Source organism: Pseudoliparis swirei, chromosome 3 (assembly GCF_029220125.1).
Source record: "Pseudoliparis swirei isolate HS2019 ecotype Mariana Trench chromosome 3, NWPU_hadal_v1, whole genome shotgun sequence".
Lineage (NCBI taxonomy): Eukaryota > Metazoa > Chordata > Actinopteri > Perciformes > Liparidae > Pseudoliparis > Pseudoliparis swirei.
The window spans coordinates 1451721-1465969 of record NC_079390.1 but is presented as its reverse complement, the minus strand read 5'-3'; the positions used below and the strand labels follow the sequence as shown (position 1 = coordinate 1465969).

The 14249-nt window shown below is 41.2% G+C and overlaps 1 protein-coding gene across 1 annotated transcript in view; it reads left to right on the top strand.

Moving 5' to 3' along the window:
• Positions 1-14249, top strand: part of lars1b (leucyl-tRNA synthetase 1b) — a 34940-nt gene that overhangs the window by 6903 nt on the left and 13788 nt on the right. Inside the window, exons 7-22 of the mRNA XM_056444147.1 lie at positions 9-121; positions 1103-1166; positions 2302-2390; positions 3112-3337; positions 3565-3652; positions 4406-4482; positions 5376-5429; positions 5549-5689; positions 6039-6116; positions 6877-6962; positions 7042-7107; positions 7240-7322; positions 9262-9400; positions 9754-9966; positions 11039-11096; positions 11431-11494. Coding sequence (XP_056300122.1) covers positions 9-121; positions 1103-1166; positions 2302-2390; positions 3112-3337; positions 3565-3652; positions 4406-4482; positions 5376-5429; positions 5549-5689; positions 6039-6116; positions 6877-6962; positions 7042-7107; positions 7240-7322; positions 9262-9400; positions 9754-9966; positions 11039-11096; positions 11431-11494 — 1639 coding nt within the window. The remainder of the gene's footprint in view (positions 1-8; positions 122-1102; positions 1167-2301; positions 2391-3111; positions 3338-3564; positions 3653-4405; positions 4483-5375; positions 5430-5548; positions 5690-6038; positions 6117-6876; positions 6963-7041; positions 7108-7239; positions 7323-9261; positions 9401-9753; positions 9967-11038; positions 11097-11430; positions 11495-14249) is intronic.

The following is a 14249-nucleotide window of genomic DNA, read 5'->3' as shown; positions in this document are numbered from 1 at the left end:
CTTCACAGGTGGACTGGAGGCGTTCGTTCATCACCACCGACGTGAACCCCTTTTACGACTCATTCGTCAGGTGGCAGTTCATCACGCTGAAGGAGCGGAAAAAGATCAAGTTTGGCAAAAGGTGAGATGGTTTAGGAGTTTATCTTAAGACTCTATCTTAGAACCAAGATAGGGCCAGATAGAGAAACCTAAGTTTCTAAGGCCCAAAACCCCTGAGAAGGATTCAGGGTTTGAACGGTCACGGAAAACCAGGAAAAGTCCTGGAAATTGAAAATGGTTATTAATATTTCCTGTTCTGGAAAAGTCCTGAAAAAAAATCGTCGAAGTTTTGGAAGAGTCCTGGAAATGTTATGTTCATTTACGCTGAGTTTTAAATAATAAATATGCTTTTTAAAAGAGAAACATAACTGAAGTGCAGTAGGAAGTGCCCTACATTATGTCGTATGAACATTTTGTGCACTTCAGGGTTGGTACGGTCATGGAAAACCTGGAAAAGTCATGGAATTTTAAAATGTTTTTTCCAGGCCTGGGAATAAATAAAAAAATCCCCGAAGTTTTTGAAAAGTCATGGAAATTTGTTATATTCATATGTGCATTTACGCTGAGTTTTAAATAATTAATGTGCTTTAAAAAGAAAGACGCTTTAAATATAAGCCGGCATACGCTCTTTCATACTCGCACATTTTTCCGCGCTGCAAGTGAACGCACCGTAACTGAAAAGACATAAATGTTTATTCTTTTAATCTAAACTATTGTTTCATTCTTTTACGTCTTTTAAGGTTATTTACTGTAAGCTTTGGAATTCTCATTGTTAGTTTAAATACAACATTTTCTAATTTTTTCATGTGTGCACGGAGATAAAAAAAATGTTGGGTCATGGAAATTTTGTATGACCCCTGGCACTTTGTCTTTGTTTCTTTTTAGGATTAGTTAAACCGCTTTGCCAAGAAACAATATCCTGTACCAATGTCATTTCTTTCCATGGGGTAAAAGCAAAGGGAATATTTTATAATTAGCACTAGTGAGGTAACTGATGTTGAAGTAACATTTGGCACCGTATGTTCTTCTGGTAATATTTGTTGTGACTGTCCCGACTCTGCAGGTATACCGTCTTCTCCCCCAAGGACGGACAGCCGTGCATGGACCACGACCGGCAGACGGGAGAGGTACATTTACTTTGCTCAATCAAATAATGTTTTCATTATATTTATAAAAAAGAATCGTGATATAATTAATTGTTAACATTAAAAGAAACAGCGTTCTCACAATTTAGCTTTAATTTGTCGCCAATTTACAAAACTACCTCGCACCCAAAACTCTTGACCGTGGGATCGTTGGTGCAGTTTATTGGGGACGTAGAAAAGTCCAAATATTTAACTGAGCAAATGTTTTTTTAAATGTTTCTTTTCATTTTTATTTGAGAGCCTTTTTAGAGCTGTCTTTTATTAAACTATTTTTACAGCTGTATTTTATTAAACTATTTTTAGAGATGTATTTTATGAAACTATTTTTAGAGCTGTATTTTATGAAATTATTTTTAGAGGTGTATTTTATTAAACTATTTTTAGAGCTGTATTTTATTAAACTATTTTTAGAGCTGTATTTTATGAAACTATTTTTAGAGCTGTATTTTATGAAACTATTTTTAGAGCTGTATTTTATGAAACTATTTTTAGAGCTGTATTTTATGAAACTATTTTTAGAGCTGTATTTTATGAAACTATTTTTAGAGCTGTATTTTATTAAACTATTTTTAGAGGTGTATTTTATGAAACTTTTTAGAGCTGTATTTTATGAAACTATTTTTAGAGCTGTATTTTATGAAACTATTTTTAGAGGTGTATTTTATGAAACTATTTTTAGAGCTGTATTTTATGAAACTATTTTTAGAGCTGTATTTTATGAAACTATTTTTAGAGCTGTATTTTATTAAACTATTTTAAGAGCTGTATTTTATGAAACTATTTTTAGAGCTGTATTTTATTAAACTATTTTTAGAGGTGTATTTTATGAAACTTTTTAGAGCTGTATTTTATGAAACTATTTTTAGAGCTGTATTTTATTAAACTGTTTTTAGAGCTGTATTTTATTAAACTATTTTTAGAGCTGTATTTTATGAAACTATTTTTAGAGGTGTATTTTATGAAACTATTTTTAGAGGTGTATTTTATGAAACTATTTTTAGAGGTGTATTTTATTAAACTGTTTTTAGAGGTGTATTTTATGAAACTATTTTTAGAGGTGTATTTTATTAAACTATTTTTAGAGCTGTATTTTATTAAACTTTTTCTCCACCTGCAGGGCGTCGGACCTCAGGAGTACACGCTCATCAAGATGAAGATAGTGGAACCCTACACGGCAAAATTCAAGTCCAAAGTCTTTTATAGCGGGTAACACTTTACAACCACTAACACTGACTTTTCAAACTTTGACACTTTTAACCTATAATTCTTATTTTGATAAACGCGCTAACGCCAACTCTTTAATTTAAGACTACTAATTTACTGAAGCGCTAAATCCGGATTCACACTAAAAGAGTTGCGAATATTCTCAACGCTTTGCTCGTGTGAGTTTACTCGCTTGACCATTTGTGGCTTTTCGCTTCGTTCACGCCTCAGAGGGGGCGGGGCTTATAGGGGCGGGGCTTATCTCAGTGTCTTTACTCCGTGGAAACGGTTATCATCTCCTTCATCCGCCACGGAAGATCTAACCACTAGTTCTGCTTCATACTTGTTGAGGACATCCCACAAACGTCTGAAGATGTAACGCGTTTGGGTTCATAACATTAAAATATTTATATATATATTTATTTATCTATACATGACATCACCCGTAGGCTCACACAGCTCGGTGACCTTCACCTCTAGTCTGAATGTCTCTTCCAGCTCCACTAGAGCAGCAGTTAGATTCATCAACGCGGAGCATCTCAACTCTGATTGGCTCTCGCAACTCGGCATCGGGTGAATTTTTTGTCAAAGTTGAATATTATACGAGGCAAATTTACGTCATGAGCGTCGCCCGGCAAAAATTCCCGTCTATCGCAACCGAAAATCGGCGAGAAATTGTCAACGCTTTCGGTGCGAGCGCCGCTTAACGCCCTCCTCCTCGCAGCGCCATGAAAGGCAAAAGCATCTTCCTGGTCGCTGCCACCCTGAGACCGGAGACCATGTTCGGCCAGACCAACTGCTGGGTGAGGCCCGACATGAAGTACGTCGCCTTCGAGACCGCCGGCGGGGCCGTCTTCATCTGCACCAGCAGGTCGGCCCGGAACATGTCGTACCAGGGCTTCACGAAAGAGAACGGAGTGGTCCCCGTCGTCATGGAGATACTGGGACAGGTACGGACTCTGTGTGTTCTTCTTGTTTCTTTTCATCTGAAAATACATTATAACTCAGGTTTCACGGCCACGGCGCAAAGAACTCGCCAAATCGATTTTCTTTGAAAGACTTCTGCTCTTCCTTTCCCTTTTTCTTTGGAAGGTAAAAGGCACATTTGTCAAACGGGGTCAGGTGGGGTGCATATGGCTCTAAATATATATATTTTTATTTTGTATTCTCCTTGTAGGATATCCTCGGCTGTGCCCTGAGCGCTCCTCTGACCTCCTATAAGGTCATCTACGCTCTGCCCATGCTCACCATCAAGGAGGACAAAGGTACGAGTCGAGAAGCTCGGGAACAAACGGCAGAGACAAATTCATTCAAAGTGTTTCCGTTGATTTGAATTCAGCAGAAATGTTAAAGAGGCTTCGTTGATTACCTTTGGGCGGAGGCACTTTGCTTTGTACGTGCCGGCTTGAACTCGAGTGACATGTATTGATGAAAAATACTTCAACAAAAGGTGCTTCAAATGTCTGTATATCACAAGAAAAAGCTATTCTAATACATCAATACAACTTAAATAAGCAAACAACCTGAATGATTAAACAATGCTACTTGTCAATAAAATAACTGAATACTCATATCAAATAAACAATAATTAGGGCTTATAGTATTACTTTCTGCACGGAGCTTTATCCCGTATCCTTCCCGGTCCTTGATTTAATTAAAGAAGCTTTTAGAAAAGTCTAAAAATATCAGGCCAAGGTCAGCGTGACGCGTATCGGATGCTGTGATGTCAAAGGAAGCCCGAGGGAGAACATTATTAAACATATTAAATATATTAAACGTATTAAATGAATGTTATTGGCCTCTGTTCGGTTGGAAGAAGTCATTTCGATCTATCCGTCTGCTCTGTGGTGCTCCAGGGGTGTCGTTTGTCTCGAGTGTTTGTAAATGGCCTTGTCGTGGTTTCACGGGTCAGGGAGAGCAATGAGACGCCCGGGGTCATGTTCCTGTTTCAGATCAGGTTGATCTGTTCTTCACATTTGAGGACGTGAGGTGTCATTACCATCGTTTATGCTCCTCAGGTACGGGGATAGTCACCAGCGTGCCTTCTGACGCTCCCGATGACATCGCCGCTCTCAGAGACCTCAAGAAGAAACAGGTGAGCTGTGCTGCCGTGCAGGAAGCCTTCAGGCCTCAGGTGTGAAGTCTGATGCAGAGAAACGCACAAAAAAACATCTCAAAGTGCAATCTGGACATTTAGATTTACTCTTTACTCGTGTTCAGATGGACTACATCTCTAATTCTGGAGGAATAATTTCTATAAAGTAGCATCCATTGCACAAACTACATTTTGTATTTGATCAAGGCTCTTCCTTACACTTTGTTTCTTTTTATATATATAGAATATATATATATATATATACACATACACACACATCACATATATATATTTATATTTATATATACACATACACACACATCACATATATATATATGTGATATATATATATGTGTATATATGTATATTTATTTATATCACATATATATATATATGTGATATTTTCTCATGTTTATATATATATACACACACATCGCATATATATATTTATTTATATATATATATATGTGATATGTATATGTGATATATATATATCACCTATATATATATGTACATGTGATATTTTCTCGTGTTTTTTTATATATATATGTGGTGTGTGTGTCTATATATATATATATATATATTTGATGTGTGTATATATATTCATATATATAAGTGATATACATTTATATGAAATTCATTTTTTTATCCATTGCTAACTTTTTATTACCGAACTGTTGTGTGTTGTCGACTCTCGACTATAACTGATTGTAGTTTTATTACATGACCTTTTCCTCTCGGACATTCAGACAATGGCCGTCAGCCTAGCCTCTGTAATTGGGTGCATTTACATTTTAATTTAAAGTGTCCATCAATACAACATCACGTCCCTCTCGAACATATACAAACTTTAACCCTGAAGGTGTGACTCCTAACGCCTCCGTTTCCCTCAGCCTCTGCGGGAGAAGTTTGGAATCGAGGACAAGATGGTGTTGCCCTTTGAGCCGGTGAGCTGAGCTCTTTGTCTTCTTCCTCTGATTGTTGCATTGAACAAATTCAGTCCCAGATATGGTTAATTGAGCCTTAAAGTGTGAGTTATATATATATATGTGTGTGTGTGTGTCAGATCCCCATCATCGAGATCCCGGGCTACGGGAACCTCTCGGCTCCTTCGGTCTGCGACGAGTTGAAGATCCAGAGCCAGAACGATAAGGAGAAGCTGGCCGAGGCCAAGGAGAAGGTCTATCTGAAGGGGTTCTATGAGGGGGTGAGTACACACATACATCCACAGGTCCGCTAAATACAACAGCCCCCCCCCCCACACAAACACACACACAACCCACCCCCTCTTTAGATTGAACATGTGTGATATATCTCCAAGACACAAAAAGTGATTCACAACTTCAGGGTAGACTCAATTATTCATCGACTGCATAGCGGCAAACTGAATGTGTAGACACACACACACACACACACACACACACACACACATATAGACACACACACGCATTACCACACACACACGCACACACAGACACTCAGCAGCACGGACACGTGAGTGTGTGTCATCCCACTGACCACTACTCATGACACGTGTGTGTGTGTGTGTGTCTCAGGTGATGCTGGTGGACGGCTACGCGGGGCAGAAGGTGCAGGACGTCAAGAAGCCCATCCAGAAGATGATGGTGGAGAAGGTCAGACGTCCTTTTGTTTCTCCATTTTAAGAACTCAAAATAAAGTATATTCAAATAACATGGAGCACAACAACTCTACATTCTGACTTCATCCTGAATTTGGTGTTTGGTGTTCTGTGCACTGTTAACCCTTGTGTTGCCTTCGGGTCATTTTGACCCGAATCAATATTACACCCTCCCCCCGCCTTTGGGTCATTTTGACCTGATTCAATGTTTCAGCCTCCTGTTACCTTTATATTTACTAACATATTTTACCCTTTGGATTCAATTTGACGCCAGCAATTAAAACCTCCAGAAAATTATTAGAATTAATATTGTTTTCCAAGTTTAAGTGTGAGGCACTTTATGTTTGTTTGTTGACTACCGAAAGAACACCGACATTAAACATTGAATGGGGTCAAATTAATCCTAAGGCGGGGGGAGGGTGTAATATTGATTCGGGTCAAAATGACCCGAAGGCAACACAAGGATTAATTATTATTATTAAGAATACATTTTATTTTGAGGCACCTTTCAAGTCACCCAAGGTCACCTTACAGTAAAAAAAACAATTAAAATACAGGATAAAAGCATGAAAAATAGAAACAACATTAAAACAGAAAGTCCAACATTCACACGAGACGATATAAAAACGAAACTTAAAAAAAGAAAATAGCGGAACTGTTAATTCTGGAACTTTTAATTCTGGATATTAATTCTGCCATTTATGATTTTTTTGGCTCTATGTTTACCTGGAATTGTCTCTACCGATTCCTCCCAGGGCGAGGCTATGATCTACATGGAGCCCGAAAAACAGGTGATGTCCCGTTCAGCTGACGTGTGTGTGGTGGCCCTCTGTGACCAGTGGTGAGTTTATACTTTAAAGGTAACAGGACAACGTTGTTGGAGTGGCTCTGAACCGGCGGCGTGCCGATGTGTGTTCCAGGTATTTGGACTACGGGGATGCGGAGTGGAAGCAGAAGGCTAACGAAGCCCTCACATCTTTAGAGACGTAAGATACTCACCTCTGCTTCCCTTCCTTGTCATATCTTACACACAAATCTAGTCATGTCAAAGTCTTAAAAGCATAGATAACTACTTTCTGTGGGTTTTTTTATGCTCTTTTCTTCTCAACGCTTCACAGATTTTGTGATGAGACCCGGAGAAACTTTGAGGCGACGTTGGCCTGGCTGCAGGAGCACGCCTGCTCTCGCACCTATGGACTCGGTGAGCGTTGGGTCTCTGTGCGTGTGAATGAAAAACCTGGTCATGGAAAACCTGGAAGAGTCATGGAACCTTTTTAAATGGTTATTTCCAGATTTGGAAAAGACCTACAGGGTTCGTACACTCATGCAAAACCTGGTAAAGTCATGGAATTTTAAAATGGTCATTTCCAGGCCTGGAAAAGTCATGGAAAAAACTTAAATCATAAAAGTTTTGGAAAAGTCATGGAAATGTGTTATGATCACATGTTCATTTACGCCGAGTTTGAAATAATTAATATGTTTTTTAAAGAAAGACGCTCAAAATGTAAGCCGGCGTACGCTCTCGATACGCAACATTTTCTTAATTTTTCATGTTTATCCTGAGATTTCAGTTTGGTCATGGAAATTTGGTTTCAAGTCATGGAAATCCATTGGTCAACATGTGTAAGAACCCTGGACCTGAAAAAAGATTTTTTTGGAAAAAATCATGGACATGTGTTTGTGGTCTTCTCCTCCTTCAGTCGTCAGTCATCCCTTTCAGGGATCGTACGGTCATGGAAAACCTGGAAGAGTCCTGGAACCTTTTAAATGGTTACTTCCAGACCTGGAAAAGTCCTGAAAAAAGAAAATCCCGAAGGATTTGAAAAAATCATGGAAATTTTTTATATTCACATGTTCATCGAGCGAGTGGGTCTATTAGCGGGCCGTTGTATTCTTCTTTTTCAGCCACCTAATATATATGATACATACTCGCAATATGCAGGGTTGGTACGGTCATGGAAAACCTGGAAAAGTCTTGGGATTTTAAACTGTTAATTTCCAGGCCTAGAAAAAAAAACTCCTCAATGTTTTGGAAAAGTCATGAACATTTTTTATTTTCATATGTTCATTTACGTTGAGTTTTATATAATTAATATGCTTCTAATAGTAAGACGCTCTAAATATAAGCCTTTTTCATACTCGCACATTTTTCCGCGCTGCAAGTGAACGCACCATAACAGAAAAGACATAAATGTTTATTCTTTTAATCTAAACTATTGTCTCATTCATTTGAGTCATTTAAGGTTATTTACTGGATGCTCTGGAATTCTCTTTGTTAGTTTAAATACGACATTTTCTCACTTTTTCATGTATGCATCGAGATTTAAAGAAATGGAAATGTGATTTAAAGTCCTGGACACCCATTGGTCGACACGTGTACGACCCCTGATTGTGTCATGACTGTTATTGAAGTCACACAACAGGCGACCAGGACTTTTTTATTTCAGTGGCTGATGTTTGTGCCTCTAGATGGCGACAGAGGACTGATGATGCAACAGTCTCATGCAGACTGGGAGCCAGCTGGCACACGCTGCACAAGTCTCCGCACACACATTCAGATTATGACGCGCACAGTTTTACCCACCAGCGCACCAGACAGGCTGGAAGGCATCGTCGTTTCACTACATGCTACACGCACATTTATATTCTGACTTAAATGTGTCCTTTCTTCCTCAACAAAACTTGGTTCATACCCTGAAAGATCAAAAGTAAAGACGCAAATAAATACAAAGCCTGTAGCCAAAGAAAATGATCTATTATTATTTCTTTGAAGTTTAAATTGTGTAGTTGTGTTGGTGCTTTTATTTCCTATTAAATGCCTTAAAGGTAACACCGTTGTAATTTGAGGACAAGATGCAAGTCAGTGAGTGAATGATTGTTGCAGCAGGTTGAGTTTCGTTTGGTTTTTCACACTAAAAGCCGTAACTCTCAGCTTGTGTGTGAAGAGCTACACAAAGGGACTCGCTCCACTCTGATGGTTCCTCTTCCTGGCACCAGGATGTCACCGGCTTGACAAGATTGTGTCGGCTTAGAGGAGACGATGCTCTATCCTCATATCTTTTTTTTGCTTTCTCTCCTATGTGTGTGTGTGCGTGTGCGTGTGCGTGCGTGTGTGCGTGTGTGCCTTCTGGTTACCATAGGAACGCGGCTGCCTTGGGACGAGCATTGGCTGATCGAGTCGCTATCGGACTCCACCATCTACATGGCGTACTACACCGTGGCACACCTTCTCCAGGGGGGGGTGCTCAATGGACAGGGGGCCTCACCACTGGGCATCAAGTGCGGCCACAACACACACACACACTACACACACTAGATTAAAGCCCTAACCGATTCCCTCCGTCTCCTCTCCTTCCCCTCGTCTGTCTCTTTCTGCCTTCAAACAACAGCGTGGGAGAGAAAATGTCCAATTCCACAACTCCATCTCAATATTTGTGTTTATTTGTATTCTTCCAGAAAAAATGTCCACTCAATGACAAATGTTGCATTTAAAAAACAGCTTTGAATATCAATTATGTATTTTCTCAAGAGGTAAAATGCTAACGCGGTCAAATGCTCCATTTAATTACATCTCTTCAGCCCAATACATCCCTCTTTTGACCTGTTGACCCCTTTTTCTGTTTTGACCACAGGCCGGAGCAGATGACCAGAGAGGTGTGGGACTTCATCTTCTTCAAGACGTCCCCCTTCCCAAAGACGGACATCCCCAAAGAGCGTCTGCAGCGGCTCCGGAGGGAGTTTGAGTACTGGTACCCCGTGGACGTCCGCGTGTCCGGCAAAGACCTGGTGCCCAACCACCTGTCCTACTACCTGTACAACCACGTGGCCATGTGGCCCAAAGACAAGTGAGAAGGAGCAAACGAAAGAGTCCGAGCATGTACTGCAAGACGTTTGTCGTGACCGGAGGTCGGCTCACCGGGCAGGAGGCATCCGACACAGCCAGGTCCAAAGGACCCTACGAGACGTGGAGTCACGAGGACTCCGGGGAGGAAGCAGAGTTAGTAATGTGTGATGGAGAGATGAAAAAGCATCCATAAGGAGAGAGAGAAGAGGAGAGAGGAGCTCAGTGTATCCTAAACATCTATAAGGAGACAGGAGAGAGGAGCTCAGTATCCTAAACATCTATAAGGAGAGAGGAGAGGAGAGAGGAGCTCAGTGTATCCTAAACATCCATAAGGAGAGAGGAGAGGAGAGGAGAGAGGAGCTCAGTGTATCCTAAACATCTATAAGGAGAGAGGAGAGGAGAGAGGAGCTCAGTGTATCCTAAACATCTATAAGGAGACAGGAGAGAGGAGCTCAGTATCCTAAACATCCATAAGGAGAGAGGAGAGAGGAGAGGAGCTCAGTGTATCCTAAACATCCATAAGGAGAGAGGAGATGAGATAGGAGCTCAGTGTATCCTAAACATCCATAAGGAGAGAGGAGAGAGGAGCTCAGTGTATCCTAAATGTCCATAAGGAGAGAGGAGAGGAGAGAGGAGCTCAGTGTATCCTAAACGTCCATAAGGAGAGAGGAGAGGAGATAGGAGCTCAGTGTATCCTAAACATCTATAAGGAGAGAGGAGAGGAGAGAGGAGCTCAGTGTATCCTAAACATCCATAAGGAGAGAGAGAAGAGGAGAGAGGAGCTCAGTGTATCCTAAACATCCATAAGGAGACAGGAGATAGGAGCTCAGTGTATCCTAAACATCGATAAGGGGAGAGGAGAGAGGAGCTCAGTGTATCCTAGCGTCCCCCTCAGCCTCTCAGCCTCTAGCAGCATCTCCAGGTCTGGACCAGGTGAACCTGGTTCAGGTCTGACTATCAGACCATCAAGAGGAACGTCTTCAGTCTACCTGAGGGGGCGGAGTCTGCCTCCAGGACTGAAGGTCCATAAAAGAGGCGGAGCTTGATAACTGAGAACTCTCTCTCCTCCGCAGGGTCAAGTGGCCTCAAGCGGTGCGAGCCAACGGACACCTGCTCCTCAACTCTGAGAAGGTGTGTCAAATATTTAATATCGATGTGTGATTTGAATATGAATCTCTTAATTTTGTGTTAAGATTATGATGCCCCGTGTTGTCTGGGTTATTAAATACATTGAATAACAATATTTACACAACATATTTCTTTTAAAAACGTTATATTTAAACTCTCGTTATGCGCCGGCAATTAATTAGCGTTTGATGCTCTTCGCTGTCTCTGCCGTTGATTTTAAAACGCCAGCCGGCTGCGACTTGACGGTTTCTTTCCGCGAGAGCGTCGTAATGAAGTCGTGCGGCTAGCGCACGCTTGAAAGATTCTGGCGTCTAAACATCTGCTTCCCGTTCACCAGATGTCCAAATCCACTGGAAACTTCCTCACTCTCTGCCAAGCCATCGACAAGTTCTCAGCAGACGGTACGCTCCCTCTCTTCTCCTTGAGCGATCCCCCCCCCTCCCCCCGTTTCTTTGCTCTTCTCATCTGTCATGTTTCATTAAAGCGTGGGAGGCAGAAACAGCTCAGGTGTGCTTTTAGGACACGGTGTGTTCAGAATGCATGCGCCACTAGTCTGATGGTTATGATGTAAACTTCTATTATCCTGTTCTGAAGATAATTAGAAAACGCCCCCCAGTCCTCATAAGTTATTTGAGGTGTTGTCAGTCGGGATGGGTATCGTTTGTGGGTTTTCTCCGATACCGGTGCTAAACCCGTACTTTTTAAAAATCTGTTTCAATGGAAATGTTCCCATCAATAGGAACTTGTTTTTTTGCCGATGTTTCTGCACGACCGTCAGTCCAGAAAGTCGGTACCTTCTGAAGCTTCTCTCCACGAGACGTAGAGGAGACGAATATAGACTCTCCATCAAATATTTATGGGCACATGAGAAGACGACATGGTTGTCACTGAGGAGATGTGAGACCAAGAGTGTGTGTGTGTGTGTGTGTGTGTGTGTGTGTGTGGTTGGTTCATCTCCATGTCTTCCTTTTAGCTGCTATAATCTAAACCTGGTAAAGACATAGATTAACCCTTTTTGGACGAGGAACCAAATATGGTAACTTCGTTGATCTTGATTTTCTACCTAAAAACAATTTTTTATTAAAATATCACAACAGTAAAACACGACTGTTATGTCCTCTAATAGCACTGTAGTGTTGACATTTTGAATCTCAAAGTATTCCGGTGCCCTGTGAAGGGTTAACCCCACCGTCCCTCTGCGTATCTCAGGATTAGTTGAGCCGTACTTGTTTGTTTGTTGTTGTTTCATGTTCAGAAGGAGCTGAATAATAGATGACGGCCTGTTGTTGCGTCGCAACGTGGACCGACAGCACCCCGTCTGGGAGCCTGGTGCATGCTGGGTATTTGAAGTCCTCTCAAACTGAAACCTGGTTGTCGAAGTATTTCGCAGAAAAGTAAAGAAGCTCCATGTTTAGTGAATAAAGGGAATAAATATATTGTTTATTTTTTGCTTTGAAACGTGATCTATAAATCATCTTTTTTTTAAATTGAAAGAAGGCATTAATTAGACTTTTACAGATGTCTTTCAGATGATTGACATTACATGTGCAGATTTTTAGATGATACTCTTTTTAGTTTTACAGCGAGAAGTGTAAAACATAGATCCACACAGACTCTATATGTGGGTCTGGTTTGAGTCTTTCGGCACAGATGAGCAAATGTCTAATCCTCCTCTTCCTCCTCCTCCTCCTCCATCTCCATGTGATGAACCTGTTCATTGGTCATGTGGATGAACCTGTTCATTGGTCGTGTGGATGAACCCTGTTCATTGGTCATGTGATGAACCTGTTCATTGGTCATGAGGATGAACCTGTTCATTGGTCATGTGGATGAACCTGTTCATTGGTCATGAGGATGAACCTGTTCATTGGTCATGTGGATGAACCTGTTCATTGGTCATGTGGATGAACCTGTTCATTGGTCATGAGGATGAACCTGTTCATTGGTCATGAGGATGAACCCTGTTCATTGGTCGTGTGGATGAACCCTGTTCATTGGTCATGTGATGAACCTGTTCATTGGTCATGTGATGAACCTGTTCATTGGTCATGTGATGAACCTGTTCATTGGTCATGAGGATGAACCTGTTCATTGGTCATGTGGATGAACCTGTTCATTGGTCATGAGGATGAACCTGTTCATTGGTCATGTGGATGAACCTGTTCATTGGTCATGAGGATGAACCTGTTCATTGGTCATGAGGATGAACCCTGTTCATTGGTCATGTGGATGAACCTGTTCATTGGTCATGTGGATGAACCTGTTCATTGGTCATGAGGATGAACCTGTTCATTGGTCATGTGATGAACCTGTTCATTGGTCATGTGGATGAACCTGTTCATTGGTCATGTGATGAACCTGTTCATTGGTCATGTGGATGAACCTGTTCATTGGTCATGTGGATGAACCTGTTCATTGGTCATGAGGATGAACCTGTTCATTGGTCATGAGGATGAACCTGTTCATTGGTCATGTGATGAACCTGTTCATTGGTCATGTGATGAACCTGTTCATTGGTCATGTGGATGAACCTGTTCATTGGTCATGTGATGAACCTGTTCATTGGTCATGAGGATGAACCTGTTCATTGGTCATGTGGATGAACCTGTTCATTGGTCATGAGGATGAACCTGTTCATTGGTCATGTGGATGAACCCTGTTCATTGGTCATGTGATGAACCTGTTCATTGGTCATGTGGATGAACCTGTTCATTGGTCATGAGGATGAACCCTGTTCATTGGTCATGTGATGAACCTGTTCATTGGTCATGAGGATGAACCTGTTCATTGGTCATGTGGATGAACCTGTTCATTGGTCATGAGGATGAACCTGTTCATTGGTCATGAGGATGAACCTGTTCATTGGTCATGAGGATGAACCTGTTCATTGGTCATGAGGATGAACCTGTTCATTGGTCATGAGGATGAACCTGTTCATTGGTCATGTGGATGAACCCTGTTCATTGGTCATGTGATGAACCTGTTCATTGGTCATGAGGATGAACCTGTTCATTGGTCATGTGGATGAACCTGTTCATTGGTCATGAGGATGAACCTGTTCATTGGTCATGAGGATGAACCTGTTCATTGGTCATGTGGATGAACCTGTTCATTGGTCATGTGGATGAACCTGTTCATTGGTCATGAGGATGAACC